Here is a 23153-nt window from a genome sequence, read left to right as displayed (position 1 = left end):
CCCATAAGTTAAATATCTTCCTACACCCCTGTTGTATGTTATCAACTTTCATCTCTTGAGATAGCCACCTGCCTATGGGTATACACCATCGTTGTGCAGTAGGTGAAACATATTTGCTCACCATAGAGCATACAAAGATCACAGAGATCCAATAAACCCTGAAGTTACTCTCATTACATGTAACAACTTGCAGTTGCAGTTTTGAGACAGGGTGGAACATTACAATATATTTTTCTTTCAGTCATACCATTATGTCTTTCAGGTCCACTAGTAAAATCACATATCAAGATGAGATCCCCAAGCTTATCGTGACCTAGGAATTATCATCACTAATATCATTGAGAAACCATTATGCTCAAATTTCAGCTAAGGCGTGTAGAACTTTAGGACTCATTCATTGCATTTTCACTAAACATCCCACCCAACAGTCAGAAATCAAAAGCAAAAGTATATGTGTCCCTTGTAAGACCTACGTATGACGGCTATATCTCATTGCTGACATCAACAGTATTGAACAGTCCAATATTGTACTACCAAATATATACCAAATAACTTACTATTGACAGAGATTAAATAGAGCTCAATCTTTTCGTGATCTTTTGCTACTTATGTATCATTGCGGACATATTATTCTTCATTAAGTCATTAAAATATCTAACAGTCAGTCTCAATAATATCAATCATCACATTACCTTCACCGGCTCCTACTTCAACAGAAACCTTGCTTATGGAATACATTCCCAATTATTAACCTAAATCACTCAATGGACACAATCAAAACACAACTGAAACTCTCTACATGTTCAACTATTTTCTAACTAACCAAGCGACTTCTTACATTTCCTATGTCCCTCCTCAAGATGCCTGTCTAGAATGATGTAATTACATGTAGCTATGTAATTTTATGGCTTACCCACAGACCTACTTGTCTGCATTAAAAATAAAAAATAAATAAATGAGACAGTCCAAGTTACTAGATGGCTTTTTACACCTTTAAAAGTATGGAGAGCCTCAGAGAAAAAATTGCACTGCATGTGCATGCCGGCAATCAATACTCTATCTATTTTGAGCATATTATAACACCCTTTTCATATGGCCACCCAAAAGTGGGTTGAGTAACCCACATTCAACCCAGTTTCTGTTCACAAGCAATCATCACATGATGGTATTCATTGAGTGATAATTGTCTTCTATGCATTTTATGTATTCATTAAAAACCTCAACTCACTTTTGAAGCCATAAACTGAGTTAAACCGGAACTTATCACGTGATCGTGGTTGATCGCGTAATAACTCAGTAACTGATTCCTGACGAGCCAGCCAGCCAGCGCCAGCCCTCCATTGTCAGTACAATCATCAATCCTCTTGGTTAAATATCGAAGCTGTAAATCCGGCCTTGGTGCAACAGTGACGCCAACGGAAAAATGATCTTCAACGCAGCCATTTTAGTTCTTGGACTGCTTGCAGGTTAGTATGTATAAACATAGATTTATAAACCGTTTATATATCTATGGTATAAACGAGGCTATTCAAAGAATGTTGGCATAGATGTATAAAACCCAGGTACCTGGGGTTTATAATCTATGATGTGGGTGAGGCTATACCCACAAACTTTAATTATTCATATAAAAAACTTTGACACATTTACCGTACTTTTAACAACGCATCAGCTTCCGTATACTTCAGTTTGTGGTGCATTTATCAGAATCCTTAATAAATTACACCATAGATATTAGAGAGAAGGGATAGGCAACCGAGCGCGCGCCGTGTATATCTACCATTGATTGTGGTTGAAGCACTCCTCGGTATTGATTAAATCCATGCGGACAGGATGGCAGTTTGTGGTTTAGTCGTCTTACAGTTGATTTCAACCACCTTGTGGTATTGTAGTTGATATACAAGACTTTTAATGCTTCTGGCTTCTGTTGTTTAATCGTCTTGGGTGGTTTTCATCGCCATTTACGATTTTGATCATCAATGGGTACCTCCGTTTTTTGTCTACCTGTTACGAAGAACAGAAGTCTAGTTCCACTGGGGAAATAGTGCTGAAGTCTTCGCAATACTTTGAAGTTTTGCACAGTACCACTGAAAGATGTTTCTCGCATAACAGCGCTTGTGTTGAAGTTGATAAATCATGGAGTAGTATTTTAAAGAACCGAGATGAGACTGCCAAAGGGCATTAATCAAGCGGAATAATAAAATGAAGTACACCATGCAAAACTATGTTACTTTAGGGTTACTGTGGCATTGTTTGCCAGTCGAAAGTGAACTTACCATGAACACAACAGGTACACAAAAAAATCGTGTCAACGGAGATTAAAATGATTGATGGCGGCAAAAACTCACAACAAGACTTACAATAGGAGTTTTCCTAGTACTTGTAAAACATAAAGAGATTGTCATGAAATACTCCACGCCCGTAGAAAGTAGTCCAGAGCAGAAGACACTATTTTGGCCTCATGAATTCACCAACGGCGGAGTGTTTCAGGGCGCGCGCTAGTTTCTAATCCCTGTACTCTAATATCTATGATTACACATCTGGTGATATGCAAGATTTTGTACAGTGACCAGAGAGGAGAGAGCCTTGTACTGCAATCCAGGTACTGTGAAAAAAACCTTGCTTTTCCTATATTTTGTGATGTATCTTTGCAGTTAAGCCATAAGTTCGGATGGATTCTTTATCAGTATGATTCAATTCATCGAATGAGACCAAGTTTATAGTGAATTTGGGTAAGGGCAACCCAGGCTTTTGAGGTTTGCATACTGAGGTAGCAAATTTATCCTATAGAAAGTTGTATGGAGCATGTGCATTGTGGTGGAGTAAACTGTTAACAACTGCCACTATGAAAGTGTTACAACAAACATTTGGATGCCACTATATAGAGAAATTCAAGGGCATTGTTTTTATGTATGGTTTGTCAGGCAAATTATGGATTCTAAGCAATGGCGGATCCAGGATGGGGCATTTGGGGCAAATGCCCCTCCCCCCCCCCCCCCCCCCCCTTCAAGAAATTGCATACAAGATCGAGATACTCTAATAGAGCAGTCAATTACTCTAATAAAGCAGTCACAATGTTCATGAGGCAGTGTAGCTTACCTATGAAGCTATAAATAGGATTTTATTTTACATAACAGACGTGATATAGTTGGTAAGGATAACTAGCTATTATTAGCGATTCCGGAATTCCGTAAATTTTGCATAAAATTTTCTCCGTGAATCTTCCATTGGAGAGTTGGCACAATCAATTCGCTGCCGTACGAGTGATTGATCAAACAATTGGATCATCTTTAGGGTTTCTGGGGGCAAGGAATACGATGGTGCAGTTAGTTTTCTGCTACAAATATGTCTGTGTGTAGTTTTATGCCAATTATAAGATTATTTTGCAATATAGCCACCACAATGTAATGTTCTCTTTGCAAGAAACGAACTAGCACATGTTAGTTACACCAAAGTGAGCATTTTTGTACATGTAGTTTTCAATATTACTATGCTAAAAGTTAGCAAATTTGCACCACAAATAGCTCATCTCTTTGATGCACCATTTTGGTAGCTGTCAAGGAGCTGTGCATTAAGAGAAAAAATAATCATATAAGCAGCTATAAATCAACAGTACACCTCCTTGCTTTGCATGCACATTGTATTTTTGAGTGGAGGTGACTGCTACAGAGTGGTTGAACTTCACCATGTGTATGCTGCTTTGCCTTCCGCAAGATCCTAAATGTATACAACTATTTAGTGGCTTTCTATGGAGGTGACTTTTATTCAGAGGGTCTTACAAGTAAGGTTACACTGTGGTCCATGTATTAAGGTATTGATAACAGAAAACAGAAGTTCAAAATGTTATTGCAAAGCTCAGTTATAAGCATTCATTCAATTGTGCCATTTTTGGGACTATTTTCAATGGAAAGATACGGAGAAAATTTTGCCTATTTTCCAGGACAAAACTGCTTATAACTCCACCATCCTATGATGGATTTTTAAAAACTAAGTGTTTATGAGATCCTTAGGGAGTACTGCACAAGGCTATGCTAAATAAAAACTATTTCCATTAATTTTAAAATTCTTCCGGAATCGCTACAGTATTATTGTCGTGACCTTTTTTTGTTTTTTTTGGTCTTCAACTGTTTTTCAGAAAGGTGCCCCCCCTCTTTCCAAACTCTGGATCCGCCCCTGCTAAGGGGTGCGCTTTTTGCCTTATTTGTATATAACACAAATACATGTATGGGCAAGAAACAATGCTGTTGACAGGATTTTTTTGTAGTATGGTGCGTGGGCAGATCAAAGGCTGCTGCCAGTGTTACAAATCTGTTTTACAAATAATTGTAACATGGCTAAGTACCTCCTTTTGGCCACACAGTCTGGCCATTAATTAGTTCAAAGACATCAAACACCAGACCAACACAGAAGGTCACAGTACAAGCTAATACATCAAGAACTGACAAGGAGGCAAATCACTCTGGAATGAATGAACACACAACACTATACTTGCCTGAATGAATGGGAAGCAGTATAACTGCTGTTCTGAGTGGGTATCTGTATACCACACACTCGTTCGTCAATAAATTAAGCTAACCAAAGCTATTATAGCGCTTCACCACTCAACAATGAATATCAGACACTTCAGCTACACCCGTCTAAATGATGTGAAGCAGTACAATGGCTGGAGTGATTTGCATTGAGTGATGACACCTCATGCTCATGCATGGCAAACGTCACGGCAAACACGCTACCAATGATTAAACTAGCTAACAATAAACTAACCATCAAGACAGTAATTAGAGTAATATCGTTCCTTGTACACAGTGCTCAGAGGTAGCCAATATTAGCCTTGCTTTCTTGTTCCTTCCGTGTTACAAACGGGCGTCTTTAATCTGTGCATGCCCCATACCATAAATCAGTTAGAACACACTCATTTGGTTTGTATCTGATTTGTAAACAACTCCACCCTCGGGCCTGCAGCCCTTGGGTGTCGTGTTTACAAATCAGATACAAACTTCATGGGTGTGTTACAACTATTAATTAACTAATCGGTGGGACCAAGCTAAAACTACAAAAAGGACATGAAGTAGTTTTTAGGCTGTTTTAATGCATAATTCATAGAACTGAGGTTAAATTTAGTGCTTTGTAAAATTTTCCAAATGTGACAATTTCCAATAGTTTTTTTTGATATGTACAAAGCTGCAGAGTGTACTGAATTAATTGTGGTTAGCAGAGCTACATCGTCTGAGGGGCTGTAAATAGCGTAGAAACCTTCCAGATGCTGTTCTTCACAGCGGAATATTTTATTATAATATTACTAGGACCGGGTCACATACAACCAAGTACATACACCGACGTGACAACCTACCCATTGGGCATGTATAAGTAGTGCCATAGCCAGCACTCGCAGTAGTTTGTATGTGCCAGTGGAAATGATACGCATGCATACACAGGCAAGGGAGTTTAACAAGCATCAGAAAATCACAACACTAAAATGCAACTTACCCAAAAAAAACAACCAAGTTAGCTATAGTGGTATTAGTTAATTTGTTTATATCATAGGTGTGAGATGTCTCTGAAGGTGACTCAGTAATGCATCTTCTTGTTGATTGCAGATTATTGGGTAGTAGTAGAAAATAACTCCAGCTAGCAAGCCAGGTGAAGAATGAAGGTGAATCAAAACATTGAAACATACTCTTTACCTTGTTGACGAGCATATCAACTGGTTGTTCACTGCATAGAATTCCATAGGCTCTAATATCTATGGCCTGGAGCAATATCATATGCTGGATACAAAATAAACTGTCATGGCTTCAGTTGATAGAGTCCACAAAATTAACAGCTTGCTTCATCCTCTGCCTCGTGTTGCATACTGGAAATTCTCTAATGAATTATTAGAAAACAGGCACACATGTACAAAACATATTATTGCATAACAAAATTTCTACAGTCCATCACACTCCCCGTTCTCAAATAGTTAAAGCAAGGCCTAAATGTTCAAACAAGCTCTAATACAAAAACCAATAATCTAGATCAAGTGTTCGTTCTTCGACAAATGTCTCCAGCTATTACTGTATCTCTTCTTTTTTGAGTACCACTTTCTCCTGTCACATTACCTGAACCACTCACTGGGTTTCGTTCATCACCAGAAGACTCTTCAATAGGATACAAATGTTTGATAATATGGCAAATAGTTTGTGAGCATCAGTCAGAGTTGGTCAGAGTTACTTTGGCAGCACGAACATGACCATCAAATCCACTGAACAATTCCTTAACAATACCAAGTTCCGAAAGACCTCTTATAGTACATTTGCGTTGAGCTGAATCCTCAAAAACATTTAATAACTCATGGATGCAATTACACACGATCTTGAAATTTGGCCCATTTGTAGTACTGCTTGACCCGCTAAAAATATTTCAAAATCTTGTTGTTCAAATGTTTGACATAATATTTATGGCCAATCAAATTTTTCACAATACATTTCCTATGGAGAAGCCATATAAATACAGTGTCAATTAGAGCCCTTTACCAAACTTGTAATGGAGCCAAATCGTACGTGTCTGTTGTTGACACCTTTGCTGTTACCAATAATCATCTGGTTGGCAGAAATGTTAACTCTGTTAAGAAAAAATCCTCTTTTAATTTTTAGCTGTTTTTCAGGGTTCAGCTCAACGCGAACATACTATAGTCTGGTCATCTTTGATCACCACAATGTCTCCAAGTGCAATTTTAGATCCTCCATTCTCTCTTGATCTGTAGTCAGTTTGGTGATTCTCTATCAAACTCGTCAAATACTCTCATCGCCATTGTCTGGTAAATTGACTCAACAAATGTTTTTGTTGCTTAGCCCTCTTCGTCAATGTGTTGTTAGTGCTGATCACCACAAAGTGCGAATCATCGGGAGCACTATTGATTTTCATATATCAGATGCAATGGAGTCAGAACCTACCTGGTGCCTTAGTATCACCTTCTACATATGTCAAAGGCCTGGGGTTAGCAAATCCCTCTAATGCAACTAAAAGTGTGTTTAGCTGGTCAAAATTCAATGTGGAGCAGCCTAGGACCTTTCTGAGACTTTGCTTGACATTCTGAATCAATTGCTGTTAGTATGCTCCAGCCTTCTCTGCAATAAACTCCCAAGAGTATGATTCTTTGTCAGATATCTTTGGACTTCAGAAGATTGGGCTATCTTACTAGAAGGTCGAAATGTCTTAGCATTGTCAGAAATCAATGTTGCTGGCAATCCTCTCCTACCAGCAAATCTGTGGAAACTCAGCAAGAACAGTTCAACTCCAAGATCTTGTACAAGTTACAAACTGGTAGCAGCACACGTGAACACAATTTTTTTCTGATTGGCCATTGGAGTTTATGTATAAGGGACCAGCAAAGTATGTCCCTGTGTGGGAAAACAGTGAATCTTCTGATACTCTTTTGGGTGGCAAATCTGCAGCTGGGCATGAAGCATATAGCTGGTATTCTACAAATAACACAAACTCTGTCAGCAGCTTTAGTTACTTGTTCACCCCGCAATATCTTGTATCTCTCTTAACAAGGTGAGTGTTTCATTTACTCCACCGTGCTTACAGTGTTCATGAGCTTGCCTTATCAACAGGATAATAAAGGGATGCTTTGTTGGCAAAAGTGCTGGTTGCTTGCTTACAAATGACAACTCTGAATTGTTCAATCTCCCTTAGCAACACATTAACTGGTTGTCATTAATAAACAGGTCAAACTGATGGACTAAGATGAGACAAGCTCCCCTATGAGTCAACAAAATCTGTATTTCCTTATTAAAGCAACTCTGTTGCATGGAGATAATCCAAGCAGCCTGAGCTTTCTTAATGTCTCCAGCATCAATCGATGGTTCACTCTTGCACCTGGGAATTCTGTGTCCTAACATCTTTGTAACAAACAGCAACACATATATGCAGTAACACAGAGCAAAGAATCTAGAGTATCATACGAGTGCAGTCAATCAGGTTGTTTAAACGTATCACCTTATGTTCCTTTTTTGCAATGACCAAGGCATGAGTAGATATGGACTGTGCATGACCTTGTCAATTCTGCCCCCACCTCACAAGTAATATCTACATCTAGCAGCATAGGCTGACTGATAATCTGCTCTGCAATGATATTAGGTCCATGCCACTAAATAGAACTACGTGCAAGTTTCTTCGCAGGCACTCCTCTAGAGGGTAAGCCAGCGGGGTTCAATTTACCTGGACAGAAGTTCCAATCAACCCATTTGTCAGTCCCTGGATCTCCTCCACACTATTCTGAACATACTGTTTCCAAGCTCTTTTGTTGCATATCCAGTGCAACACGACCATGGAGTCCACCCACAAGTGAACACTGTTGAATTGGGATAAGTGAGGTGCAACACAGTGTACAAATCTGGCTAAACTCAGTGCCCCCAAAAGTTCTAAACCGGGAATCATTTGTTTCTTGCTACTCTGGTCTTCGAACACAGCAGATTAACTTCAACTTGACCATTAAGGTAGGTGGAACTAAGATACAACACAGCTGCATAGGCATGCTCAAGCCCTGAAACAACATTTTCAGTGTAATAATAGTAAATATTGCTAAAAAATCAAACAGACTCGCAGTCACCTTCAAGATCGATCTCTTTGTGCGTGTTAAGCACTTCATTAAATGAACCTTAAATTCAAAGGTGAACTTATCTTGCAGCTTATCCCAAGCAACTCCCAACAACTTAGAATTATCTGTCATCGATCTTAACAGTCACATCACAAGGGTCAGTACCAGAAACTTCTATGAGGGATGATTCGACTTGACTAATCATGTCATGTAAGGTCTCAGAATTCGTATCCCATTTCCTTAAGTTAAAGCATCAAGATCCATTTAGAAGACTTGTAAACTTCAAAAGCTTCTTGTACAGTATCACCACCAGATACCAAATCATCAACATAAAGTGACTGTTCTACTTTGTCCACTACTAGATCTATACTTCTCCAAGTGATGGGAAATCACAGAACCCAGTGATGGCCTCAATCCAAACACCAATCTAGTGAATCAAAAGTGTAGATGCTTACTGCTCTCTCACAGAGGGTCTTGAATCAAAGCATGTTTCTATCTGACTCACGGATACTTATCATCAAGAAGGCCTTCTCAATATCACCGGTAAGAGTTACTTGATAGCATCTAAACTTAATGAGCACATTAAACAACTTTGGGATCAGATTCAGTCCAATCTGTAGACAATAACAATCATTTGTGCAAGGTTGCAAGGTAGCCGACTCATCATATACGATACACACCTTAGTTGTGCTGCCTTGACCACCGGATGATGTGGCATGTAATGTATGAACTTATCTGAAGACTCATCACTATTGCCTAACTATTGCCTACAGGCTCAATAATACCGTAGCGTAACTGTTCAGCTATGGTGCATTGTTATTCTTTCAAAATCTCAGACTGTTAATTAGCTGGCTCTGTAAATACTTTAACCGATTATAACACAAATTAAAATGATCAGTTATGTTACTCTTATTCCTAATCCTGACCTTATATCGACCCCGCGCAAACGTAACACCGTCAAGGAGTGGTGAAGGCTCTCTGCAACTTTGAACATCACTGATTCCAGCTCCCAGAAGGACCTAAGAATGTCGTTAAGGGATTGGTATAAGTTTCCAACTCATTGAATCCTTGGCATACAGCTAAGTGGGAGAACATCGCGACATGGGAGTTTAGTGAAGTAAGAGGACCAGAAAGAAGCCAACCCAGTCACTGCAATAGGGCCACCTTCTGTGCGGATAGTTTCCTCCCCCAATATGTCCCAATAGATCAGATCCCACATCAATAATCTCAGTGTTCTTGCCAGGAGGGTCAGCCAAATCAAGATCATGTAACTGAGGATACTTATCTAAGTGTACCACATTCGGCCGGGAGGAGCAAATAGTCAGGAAGCTAAGTGTCTCTAGCACTAAATAATCAGAACCTACCACCTTCTGAAACTGTATCTAAACCAAATCACAGGTCTTGCCCTTGAATGTAAGGTTGCCAAAAGTGTTTAAATGTAGTCTCTTCTTCTTAACAGGTTTAAGATGCAGACGTCTGCAGAGAGCCTCTGTTACATAAGACCTCTGACTCACTATATCAAATAGAATTCAAATGTTGACTGATGCTCCAGCCATGGCTTATCCTTCACATTCTTACCAGAGGTACACAAGGAAGAATAATGTTCTCCATTATAATAAGGACATATTGAAGCAGAATTACCAGTATAGAGTAAATTAGCTGTAGGAGGAGGTGGTTTACGGTTATGGAGTGGTCACAAGGTATTGGGCTTAGTCAAATTGCTGGCTTCTCTTGCTTCAGCTTCCACCTTAATTGTTTCCAAGTGATCCTCCACTGGTGCCATGATGTTGACGTGCCATTTGGTAGTTTTGACATAACAATTGGGATTAAAAGGCTACCATAGTGCTGTAGATTTTCCCCCAGTGAACTTAAACCCTTAGTATGAACAGTGATTCGATCATAGATGTTGCAAAGTGCAGAAGGCCGATCAGCAGTGCAGTCTGTTAATTTAAGAAGCTTGTCCATATGAGCTGCTATTATAGCTTGTGGATCTCCAAAATGTTCCTGCAGCAGTGTAATAGCAGAGTCATATTTACCTTCAGTCAGTCTAAAACCTTGAATGGCCTTGCTTGCGCTGCCTTCTAAAGAAGAGTTCAACTTATCTATCTTGCTAATGTCTGTATTTTCGTGGACTGCTGCCTTAAAGGTGTCTCAAAATGTTGTCCAGCCAGTAACATCTCCAAACTGAGCCAGGTGCTGGCAGAGGTTTCAAGCACGCATCAATATGACACTTATAAATAGTCACTGTTGTGCTTATTCATCAATTTTGCATGTTATATCATTGTTCTCGCACAGAGCCAAAATCTCATCATCGAGTTTTTGCAACACACTTAATTTATTTTTCAACTGTTCATTAATCACCTGCAGTCTACCAATATATTTTGGCTCACCCTCAAACAACACATCTAGCTCCTTTGTCAACTTCATGATGACTCCCCAGTGTTCCCCTCAAACAGATCTAAGTCTCTCCAGATTCATATGTCTGGGTGCTACCTAATGATAGGAAGAATGAGCGAGAAATAAAGTTACAAGCTATGGCAAGTACCTCTATGGGTGCTGTTAAACCCAGCACCAAGGAATTTGCGTTTGTGAGAGGTTTCTTCCCCATGTTGGGCGCCACTTGTCATGGCTTTAGTCAATAGAGCCCACAAGATTAACAGCTCGCTTCGTCCTCTGCCTCATTTGCATGCTGGAAAATCTCTAATGAATTATTAGAAAACATGCACACATGCACAAAACATAATATTATTGCATAACAAATTTCTATAGTCCATCTCATAAACAGTTATACTTGTAATCTTGTTGATTACATATAAAGTGGCCTTTGGCCCTCCTGCAATCACTCCACGGATGGTCGCTAATCTTCTCCTTCACGTTATCTGCATTAGTGTGGTACAGGGCATTATATAGAATTACACGTATGTTAAGTCATCAGCACAAATAGACGTAATCATTATATGTTTGTTCCTTCGTTCACAAGCGAATCTATCCCCATGTTTCTAGGCCTCAAAGTTTTCGAGAACATTAATTATTTAATTTGTTATTTATTTATTATTTATGAAATAATTTTAACCGCATTTCTTATTATTGTTAGTACTTAGCTGTATAATTATTGATTGCAGACAACACTAAATGCTTTAAACATATATTTTAATCTCCTACAAAATGATGCTAACTGTCTTTCAAATTGGAGTATCCCTCTAAAAGCTGTATGTAATTGATGGAACCACTATCAATTCTCAGTGGCGTACCCAGACTTTTTGCCATGCAGGGCACTGGGCGGGCAAGCCCTTCGATCATGCAACACGCATACAGATGTCCATTTTCATATGGACATCAATACAACATTTAAAAAAAATGTATATACATCACTACGTATACTATACTTTACCTACACTACTGTATGCTTACTCTAGGTGAACGTTAGCTATTGGCCTTCTTATTTCATATAAACATCTGTGTCGTAATACCAGAAACCTTAATTAAAGCACGAGGCGGTTTTAGCCAGTGTTGTATCATGTGATGACTATGCTCTGCCAGTGCCACAGCCTAGAAATAAAAAAAGAAAACAATTGCTTACTGAACGAGCATTCCACACTGTTTGAACTATCACTTAGTAGTATCTACGTGGCTAGGCGGGTGCTAATGCCTCAAATATCTCACCTCTATTCTCTGATTTGAGTTTTGACCGCACCAATAGTTACACAAGTTAATCCATTTGTTAACTGTCCATCCCACTATAATGGAAGAGTTAATAATAATCCTTGTCCTTCACTCCTTGTCACATTGCTGCACAGTTTTTTTGTAATCACATGATCTTGCTTCTGTTTATTGCCTCCTATCAATTGGGTTACTCATAGGGAAAATCCCTTGGATAATCCCATCTCTGTCCATCGACTAGTCAGAAAGAAAGACATTGGCGAAAATAACGTGGTTAGTATTGTGTAAGTTATGCTATCTACCGGTATTCTTGTACAATAATGGAGTAGCTAGCTAACTTTAATCCAGCCCACGTCTTCAATTGCTCTGGGTGGCTGATGGTGGGGCAAAATAGTCTGATGGTGGGGCAAAATAGTCTGATGCCAGGGCAATGCCCTGCTTGCCTGGGTTTGGCTACGCCACTGTCAATTCTCTCCCTACACATAAAGACCTTGGAGTATTATCAGGAGCTCATAAGCCAAAAGAGCATAACACTCACAGTATAGCTGTGTTTTATCTTTTATGAAATGCCTTTGCAGCCACATGTCCTTAAAGAGAGAGCAGTAATTGCCTGGGCTGTGCCTGGTTATGTTAACAGGTGCTAGCAGTTAATATGCAGCCACAGAATGCCAGTAATACTGGTTGGGTAGTTAAAAGAATGATTTCAACATAGTTCTGTTTCTGGTCCTCTACAGCACAGAGAGCTTACTAAATGGTTACCTAGTTCATTGTTAAGAGTTGTTCAGGCTCCGAACTGTGTACAATTGCTTGACCTGGCGCAACAATTTTATTACATCCTTTCATTCTTAAAAAAAGATCATACATTACCATAAAGGTCATATAGGACATTTAAAATAATTAATTGATGATGATGTTTAAACACCTGGATTTTTGTACATGTATGTAATGTTGCTACAACATTGAACCTTTACTTACCATGCAGTAACTCTATATTTGCAAATTGCATGTGTTGGCTTTAAATTATGTACAAGTTCATTTCTTTGTTGATAGTAAGGTAGAAACTGTGCTTTGTGTACACCACCTGTTACAGTATGTAGCTTGCATGTAGTGTTTAATTAACCCTAATATATGTGTTCATTATTTCACTATACATACTTAAAAGATGGCATAAGGATCATGTACTTTAAAGTACGTGCAACATGCATACTACATTGCAATACAAGACACTGATATTAATTTATGCTTGGTTTCCAATGTATTATATTATGTCGCGTTAGTTGTCCTGCATGTAAAGCAGGTACTAATGCTTTTGTTTGTTCTTCACAGCATGTTGAAGGCACTGGTAGGGAAGACTCACTGAATATAATTGAACTACATTCCTGTCAAAAACTGCAGACAAACAACTTTGGATGCATCATTATTTCAGTATGCTTGCAGGGTGGCATAAGGAAACCTCATGCTCTTTAAAGCATGCTACATAGCTACATGAGCGGTGCTGGCATGGTGCTTAATGCTTGGTCTCTGTTCCTGGAATTAGAATGTTTAATGTGGAGACAATCCTGCACGTAGGGCAGCTACTAATGCTTCTAGATTAAGTAAGGTAAGTGGAGGTAACTTCGTGACTTCTGAATTTCAACTTTTGATGGACTGTAACTCCTAAACCGCTGATTTAGTATTTGTATTAAAGTCTGTGCCGAAGTGGAAGTTTCTAGCTACTCTTGTTTTTACAACAGCTCGGTTTGATTGAAATAGTGTAGTGTGATTTTGCTTGAAAAACTTTAGTCAGCATTGCTATAGGCAAGCCTCTAGCCATTTATTTCAAGTCCAATACTTGTACTGGATAAGTAATGGCCAAAAGATACATGAATCTAGCCCTCCATGTGGCCCAACCAGCGTGGTGCATTGAAATTGCCTTGAAACTGCTTGACTTATTTAGTGCTGGGCTATGAGATAGTTTTTAAGGACTGATTTGTTTCTTTAGCATGTTTTTAACAAAGTAAGACTGTTTTCTTGTGTCACAGTAAGAATGGTGGTGTTGCTGGGTTATTGTCAGAAATTCACGAAGTTACCCTAGATGCTTTTTTGACACTGCCAGATGTTTTGTGCCATAGTTCTGTAATAGCTACATAGAATCGCTCACAATTTGGTATGCACAGACTACGTTGCTAGTACCCAAGGTTTGTTGAAATTGGTTTTGTTGATAGTAAGTGATGAACCCGATATTCATGGAGTTACCTCCATTTATCTTACAGTAGATAAGCAAAGAAAATGCAAACTGGCTACTAGTAGCTATTGAGATTTACCCTGTGAGTTGATGGTGTTAGTGCCACACCATGACATTGGTGTGCCGTACAGTTGAGGGGAAATATTTTCAAGGTTGAGCAATATTTCTAAAAATAAGATTTGTAATCAGTTACAAAATGTATTAGACTATATGGAGGTCTAAAAGGATAAACTTATCACTGTTAACCCCAAAAATTTTGAAATCAGTAAAAAATTTCTCCACTTAAATATTTAAGCTATATGGTATCCACTCCTAGGTAAGCACTAGTGATTCCTGCCTTGCCCAGAAAGTAAGCTGACAGTGAGGGTATTTCTAACGGTGCTTTGTTGATTGATGAATGTCAAAGCTCCACTCCTCCTCCCCTACTGGTACATAGGTGCTTGTGCATCTTTTGCAGGTATTTAGTGCCCCACAACTGATGGGGATCTTGTAATTGTACATATTTTTCATGGAATTGATAATACTGGAGTAACCCACCAATGTTTGACCACCATTAGATTGAATGTGATATTTCTTTGTACCCACAAAGAAAATTCCTGCTCTGGCTATGCCTTTGCAGATGTCTATGACTCTTGCATGAAAAATTTCAGACCTGCAGCTTTCTTAGGCTGCAAGTGCTACAAAAGTGACCTGTCCAAATATTCTCAATTATCTGACAAACAAATTATCAGTTGAATGGCAAAACTCGTAATGCTTGGAGTTGATTGAGTCTTTCTGTGTTCAATATGAAAGAGCAGCCCTACTCTCCCTATATACGTTTAATCCTTACTGGTTATAAATTACAAAGCTCTAAAGTCACCTCTGTTGTGCAATCTTAAAAATTCAACTACATGTGAACATCAAAGAGTCACCTATATTGAATACAAAGCTATATTATGAACACTGAGAGCATTATCCATTGTTTAATACAGTGGAACCTCAATTATCTGAACCCCTTGGGACTAAGGGTGGTCCATAAGTCTGAAAAATCTGTATCCCTGAAACTGTGTATAAATAACCTTAAGGGGTGGTCCACAATTTTCTGCTTTTTCACGAGCGTACAAACTGTACGCTAGGGGATAAAATGGCATGTACGCTTTTTAAAAATGTGAGTTGGCGAAAAATCCGAATGTAGTGATAAGGCTCTAGTAGTAAACCTCTACTGTTACTCATTCAGTGTCCATTTATAAACGGTGGACTAAAGTGAGCTGATACTGTTAATGCATGGGCCAAAGCCAACACATGATTGGTGCTTCGGTGAACTCTGGAAAACAGTGTAGCTAGGGTTAGCTACCAATGAAAAGAAGCTTTATAAGTTAAAGGAAGATAAAGCTCATTGAATCTACAGGTAAGACAGTTATCAGTGTGATAACACGTACTACAGGCTTTATATACTTTTATAACAGCACTTACTTTTCTCTTTAGTCTTAGCCTAGCCTGATAAACGGTTACAACTGAATAGCTTGTAGCTACACTGCTTGTGAGTATGGGAGGCTGGATTTTGTGGGTACTAATTTGTTTACACTACATAGTTGTGGTAGTTGTGGGTTGTCTATAGAGAAAACCTGTCTCTGCAGAGTGTACCCACATCTCCTCATTCCAGTCCACCTCAGACTATGATGAATACCCAACAAACTAGTGCTATTGTTGCTGCTACCAGGGTTGGGATGGTTTTGTATGAACACGTTGAAGATAGCCAAGAACTGTTTCTATGATTGCAAATGTGCTTCAGGTACTAATGCCCGCTGTGCATGTGTCGGAATGATACTTTCAGGGTATCAGCTTCAAAAGCATCAAAATGATAAGATGCCTAAAAGACAAAACAAATACCATGGCTACATGAATTTTGCAATATTAAAAAAAGTATCCATGTATTTGTTCTGCTATACAATACATCCATGTGTAAACATTTATACGGTACGCTTTGGGTTTGGGGGAGGGGGTTAGAAAAAAGAGTACTCTTTGTACGTTCGCAAAAAAGCAGAAAATTGTGGACCACCCCTAAATAGCATAAAGAAAATTAAAAAAAATATTAATATTAGGTCACTCTCTAGGGTTCCTATGGATACAAATACTTGAAAATAGTAAGAAGAAAATATCCTGACCGCCTGGCAGACTCCTGTAAGCGTTCGAGCATTAATCGGATGGCTGCAGGTTCGAGGTTGTCCAGGTCCAGTCATGGATTTTTTCTTCTTTCTCCTATTTTTCAAACATACTTAGTGTAGTTAATATAAACATCTTAGGCCTTCTGGTATACAGGCTCTGCCTTTACCAAGTACTTTAATAATATAATGTCTATTTGGTTCCACTTGGGGTACTTAGAGATAATAAGTCACTCTCTAAGGTTCCTATGGATACAAATACTTGAAAATAGTAAGAAGAAAATATCCTGACCACCTGGCAGACTCCCGTAAGCGTTTGAGCATTAATCGGATGGCTGCAGGTTCGAAGCTGCCAGGTCCAGTCATGGATTTTTTCTTCTTTCTCCTACTTTTCAAACATACTTATTGCAGTTAATATAAACATCTTAGGCCGGCCTTCTGGTATACAGGCTCTGCCTTTACCAAGTACTTTAATCAGAATCATAATTAGCAACTGCCCTAATAGAATAGTCACTACTCAATACAACTTCTAAATCAATAAATGAAAGTCACTGATTAACAGTCTTGTTGGAATGAACATACCTGGGCATGGCCTTCAGACCTTCCTCTGATTGTATAATAGGTGCTGTTCTATTAGAGTATTTCAATCTGACTAATGTCCTGGACATTTTGGAGAGAAATTGTTGACATTTTTCAGGAAGACGGAAGTTCAACAAAGAGAGTGAAATGTATGTAAGTTAGATGGCTTTGTTTAGCTCTCCTTCATAGAAACAAGATAGGCTGCTATTGCAGTGCATGAATTAAAGTATAGTGGAACCTGCCTTAATGGGGACTGGTCACCTCAGCATAACTATAGTCCCCCATCAGCCTGTACAGATATAACTTGCATTAAGTGGTCACCTGTATAATGTGCATAACAGCCAGCCTTACAGTCCCAAACAGCACTGCACTACACAAAAGGCCTCTCACAAAGCGGCCACCAACAGCCATGACGGTGAGTAAAATAGCTGCATTAAATAGCTGCATTACATACTTCCATAACACAAAGAATGTTCTACAGTATAAACGGCTGCTTTTGTTTTACAAGGTTTGTAGTTAGCCGGCCTGGTGAGCTCAGTGGGCTGGTAGCTAATGTTGTCTCAGTAGCTTCTGGCTATTGTTGGTTTGGTCATCCTTACTGCTTTGTTCATGTCTGTTATGTAAGTGATATCCATGCAAAAACAGCCAAGCTGTATACAAAAGGTATAGCCTTCATGTGAAAAAGTTGTAAAATCAAAGGTGGTGGTCATGAAATGGCTGTAATGATGTTAATGCAAAAACCAATATTATCATAAACATCATTACAGCACCGCCACCTTTGATTTCACAACTTTTTTCACCAAGGCTTTTAAAGGCCTCACCCTTTTTATACAGCTTGGCTGTTTGTGCAAGGATTTCACTTATTTTGTATTTTAAATACATAAACTGGCTTTAAGTTGAGGCTTGTGTTTACACAAATTTCTTCTATACAATGATGATCATATAACACCATGTAGTGCTCTACCAACACAGAAAAATACCTACTGATCCCATACCAAAGCCAAAGAATCTATGCAATAACCAATTTATAATTTTGTGGACTATGACTATAAGTTGTATTATAGTACCTGTATTAGTTTTGCACTAGTGTTTAATACCTAAGTAAATTCCTTCCAAGTTAGGTATGCAACTGAAGCAGTAATAACAACATTATAATACAGGAAATGCAATTCATTACATTTATAGACATCATTTGGTACACATGAGCATGTATTTCTGAATATATTCATATATCTGTATCTGCTGCTTTTTTCATCATCATGCCGATCCGATACTGATATACGAAAAACATGCCCGATATATGGTTTTTCTGATAACCGATCTGATTATCGGTGCAACACTACTATTGAGTAGATTTTAGCTAGAATTGTCATTTATAAAGTAGAAATTAAGTGAAGTAATCAACCACGATAGCAGCAGCTCAGTGGTTAAAGATTTGGATGTTCAGTATGGAGGTTGCTGGTTCAAACGCTGGTAGGGCTTTTCAACCTTTTCATTTACTTCACGGTGACTGTTCTATTAGAGTATCTCAACCCCACAATTTACAATTGTTTGGTTTTTGCCTTGTAACTATAACTGTCAATGCTATTTTCTTTTAACCACAAAAGTTTAAGCTTACCTATATGAACACAGATTTTAAAGTTATTTCCACAAGCAGTTTATCCTGTAGGCGTGACAACAAATCAGCCTTTTTTAATGATAGTAATAATCTGTAACTCTGACTATTAATCAGATTTACATCTTAGTATGTGATTTTACCACAATACGTTTTTAAAATGCACCGAAGGTCAAGAAAATAGAGTTACACATTTGCATGTGCTAAAGGTGGAGGACATTTGCAGTGCAAAAGTGATTCTAATTCGAGAAGGAAACACGGAGGTACATATGCATGAAAATTGCATTTTATTTCTCCCTCATGGTGTGCTGGCTTTCTTGGCCGCATGACACACTATCGTGTATCTTGATACTGAAGTGCATGCATGCGTACCTAAACATGAGTATGTATGTCCCTGGAACTTTTCTATAAAGTCAAACTTTGGTTTGTGGCCTATGGCTACTTTATGGAGGATATTGAGGTAGACAGTCACTTCTCTGTAGTGGCCAAATATTCCTGGCCTGAAGGTGGCTGCTTTAGACAAGTTCCAGTGTATTTCTTATTGAAAAATGACCTCCTTTTCACATGCAAATCCAAAGTTTAACAAGTGATCAAGATTGCCTAGCTAAACCACATGAATTAGTTGTATATTGTCAGATCATGTTTAGTATCATTGATTTTGAGTCCTGTGTAAGATATACTGTATGGCTCTAAATATTTACTAAAATTTTCTTAAAACTGATCTATTTTAGGTTTACCAAAATTTTTGTGAAAAATAAATTCATGAATTAAAGAATTTTTTTTTGAAATGTGTTGAGTTTACTTGCATGTGGATGCAAGGTGCGAAGCATGTGACATATAGTGATGGTAGGTAGTTACTGGAGGAATCATTTTAACTCATGTGTGAGAGGCTTCCATGTATTCCAAGACAAATGGCTCCTGGTTCGAGGTGAAATACCCCCAAACTTCATCATGTTGTGTACAATATCAGTGATCATCAATTACTATAGTTCCAAAAATTACAAAAAGATTTACTACGAAGTTTGGACCCATACAGTAGGATGATGATTTATACTTTTATAACTCAACTATGTACTATTTGACTCAAGCGATTTGGCTTCCTATAGGCTTGTGTCTGACTTCCTATACCCATGAGTTCAAGAGCCCTACAACTATTGAATCTTGTACAACTTGCTAGATATTTGAAGTCTTCTTGTGTCATAATTTCTATGCATTCTGGATACTACTGGATACTGAAAAATATCACATGATTCAAGTATTCAAGATACTACAAATATTGTGACCATCTCACTGCATGAATGGCCAATTTCTGAATTTCTTTTATTGTCTTGGCTTTACAGTATCTACAGTGTCCAGAATATGTGTTACCAAAGTTTCAGCTTATTATGGAGTGTTAGACAGTAGGAAGAGCAAAGAAATCAAACTTTTATTTGTTTATTTATTTATTTATTAAAACTTTTCAATGCAAAATTTACGGAGGGGTGTGCATGTATATATTACAGTGACAAATAATTGATTTGATAATGCACTGATGGCACACTGGCATCCTGTGCATGCCAGTGTCCAAAAATGAAGTAATTATAATAATTAAAATTAGTTCTATTTACGTAAGAATTACAGTAAGTAAGCCTATTAAATAAATTAGATTATAATTACTAATATAGCTACAGGTAATCAAAGTTCATGACGGGTTGACTGTTGACACAACTACCACAAGGACAAAGGTAATGGAATTTATGTGGGTCATCGGAACTGAAGTGTGTGATAAAATGATTCCAGAGAAAAGTTTTTAATCGTCTTTTAATAGTGTCTGCAGGTAAACTAATATTGATGATTGGCAGGGAGTTCCAAAGTTGACAAATTCGATTAAAATATACTACAGGCACTTTAATTCATAGCCATGCTTCAGTTTACAGAGTTGGGATTTAACTAAAGTATTCATGACAAGTTGACAAATCCAACGAGATGTAATTTATTCACCCATTCAAGATGCTTTATATGTCCTTTATACCCTCCAAATTTGAAACAATCTATAAAACTTGCACAGGTTATGCTAATTTTTGTAAGTGGTGCAAAAAGAAAAATTCACGCAGAAGATGAAGAAAATTAAGAGGAGCGTATCTCAAAGATGGCTGGACCTATTTGGCTCAAATTTGGTATGGAAGATGTATTAACCCAAAGAATGTTTCACATAAAACGGATTATTTCTGTTCAACCGTTAGGGACCCCTTGCATGCATTATATCCTGCTACTGCTTTTGGGTCATAGTATCAGAGAATGTAATAGTCAGAACTGCATACTTTTCAGTGAGGTACACTACAATTGATACAGTATAGTGCATGAAGTATTGGGCATGCATAATTGATGTGCAAAGTTTAAAACAAGAAAGTAGCACTTTTAAGATCTAAAATCTTTCAACAGCATCATAAGTAAAACATTAAACAAAAGATGCCTGATCAGCCCGTTCAAATTTGGAGGGTTTGTAGAATCAGTGTGTGCAGTGAATATATGGCATACTGCAAAATATGTACATGTCGCAATATTATAGTTAGAAATTATATCACAATACAGCAAAAATTACCAATTTAGGACCATTGTTAGGAGTGTGGTCAAACCATTGGGTATGCTGGTTACATTTTCAATCCTTCCTAAAGGTGCTACCCAGATCAGTGTATGAGTAGCAGTGGGTTGGTGAAAAGATATAGCCACTGCTATTGATAAAGATAATGCAGATTCAGTTATTGATGAACCTGAAGTCTATGTATTGTAACTTGTAAACAAATCAGTATTCTCATTTAGAATTTTCCAACCGTAAAAGTACGTATAATGCTATCATCTATGTGTACTATGTGACCATTATTCTTTATAATGTGTACTGTGTATCACACTGTGGGTTATTGTTGCAATGTCCAGTTTTTGCGGAGCTGTTAAATAGCTTCCAGCATAAATTTCTGTGATTGTGAAATCTGTGAAACACAAATGATTTCTCTTCAATTTTATGCATCTCCTTAAGTACTATAGTAGAGTTACAAATACAGAAGATTTAGGCAGACTTGTACTCACTTGAATTTATCCTGCCAACAGAATTTTTCTTGATTTTGTACCTTGCGCATACTGTATAACCCACTTTATAATGGTACTTGATAAATTAGAAAATAAGATTAAAATATTGGTATACATCGTGATGTGTGTTCGTATCGTAAATAAATTTATGTGACTCTGTAGAAAGACATTGGCATGTTATAACAATTATTTTGTTCAGTGCCAAAGTAGAGATTTTGCCACCAAGCTATGCTGTATTACCATCATTCATCTCTTGTTTCACTACTTTTTATTGCTTGGATCCCTACTTGGTTTTAAATCAACAATTTTAAATGTACTAGTTTGTTTAGATTTTTTGTTGTAGTATACAGCCATACACATGTGGCGGTTCTATTAGGGTGACTGCTGTATTAGAGTGTCTCAAGTCAACCTGTAGTCTATCAAAGGCCATACCATTTGCAGAGAGCACTTCAAATAATTTTGTGGCATTTAAATATGCTGTTCAAATAAAGTGTTGATAACAGAAAATTAATTCCACAGTATGGTTTCATTGCATGGAAGATAATGACCAGCCTGATTGAAAATAAAAGGAAAGATAAGGCACAGAGGGCACACACTTGTCGGAACCTCAAAAGACACATGCCACTGGTGCTGGTGAGTTTGTTATTGTGGTGGTTGTGTACTGCTCATTTGTTCTTTAGCCTTGTGACTGTGGTCAGGCAGGCAGGCAGGCAGGTAGGCAGACTTCTATTTTTAAAATTATATCCAGCTACCTATAAGTGTTTTTTATGCTGTATTTGATGTTAGATGGACTAATAAAGGTGATCTTCATTGTGTAAGATATCCTTAGGATGATTTTAAAGGCAGAATTTTAGGCAGTATGTGTCTTTTTAGGGACAATCCCTACTACCGTACTGTTTGATACTTATATTTGCACAGTAACTTCAACTACCCTATTTTATGGTTTAATGCCATGTGATTAGTATGACTGCTATTTAAAAGTAGTTAGGGGAGTGATTATTACAAAATGTGTCTTTGTGTGCATGCGTGCGTGTGTGTGGGTGTGTGTGTGTGTGTGTGTGCGCGCGTGCGTGCGTGCGTGTGTGTGTGTGTGTGCGTGCGTGCGTGCGTGTGTGTGTGGATTTTTTACATCTGTTGTGTCATTACCCACAATGTTTCCATTCTATATTTTTATAACTTTGACACTGAAGGCTGGATTTTCACATAACATACATAGCCTGTACAAATTCTGTACTGATTAGCTTCAAGCAAATCTACTGAATATATACCTACATACGAAACACATTATTTATA

The 23153-nt window shown here is 38.0% G+C and overlaps 1 protein-coding gene across 1 annotated transcript in view; it reads left to right on the top strand.

Moving 5' to 3' along the window:
* The first annotated feature begins 1288 nt into the window (after window positions 1–1288).
* Window positions 1289–23153, top strand: part of LOC136256627 (basement membrane-specific heparan sulfate proteoglycan core protein-like) — a 123999-nt gene continuing 102134 nt past the window's right edge. The window contains exon 1 of the mRNA XM_066049603.1: window positions 1289–1466. Within this exon, the coding sequence (XP_065905675.1) occupies window positions 1424–1466 (43 nt within the window). The 5' untranslated portion in view covers window positions 1289–1423. The remainder of the gene's footprint in view (window positions 1467–23153) is intronic.

Source organism: Dysidea avara, chromosome 5 (assembly GCF_963678975.1).
Source record: "Dysidea avara chromosome 5, odDysAvar1.4, whole genome shotgun sequence".
NCBI lineage: Eukaryota > Metazoa > Porifera > Demospongiae > Dictyoceratida > Dysideidae > Dysidea > Dysidea avara.
This window is presented reverse-complemented; position numbering and strand designations above follow the sequence as displayed.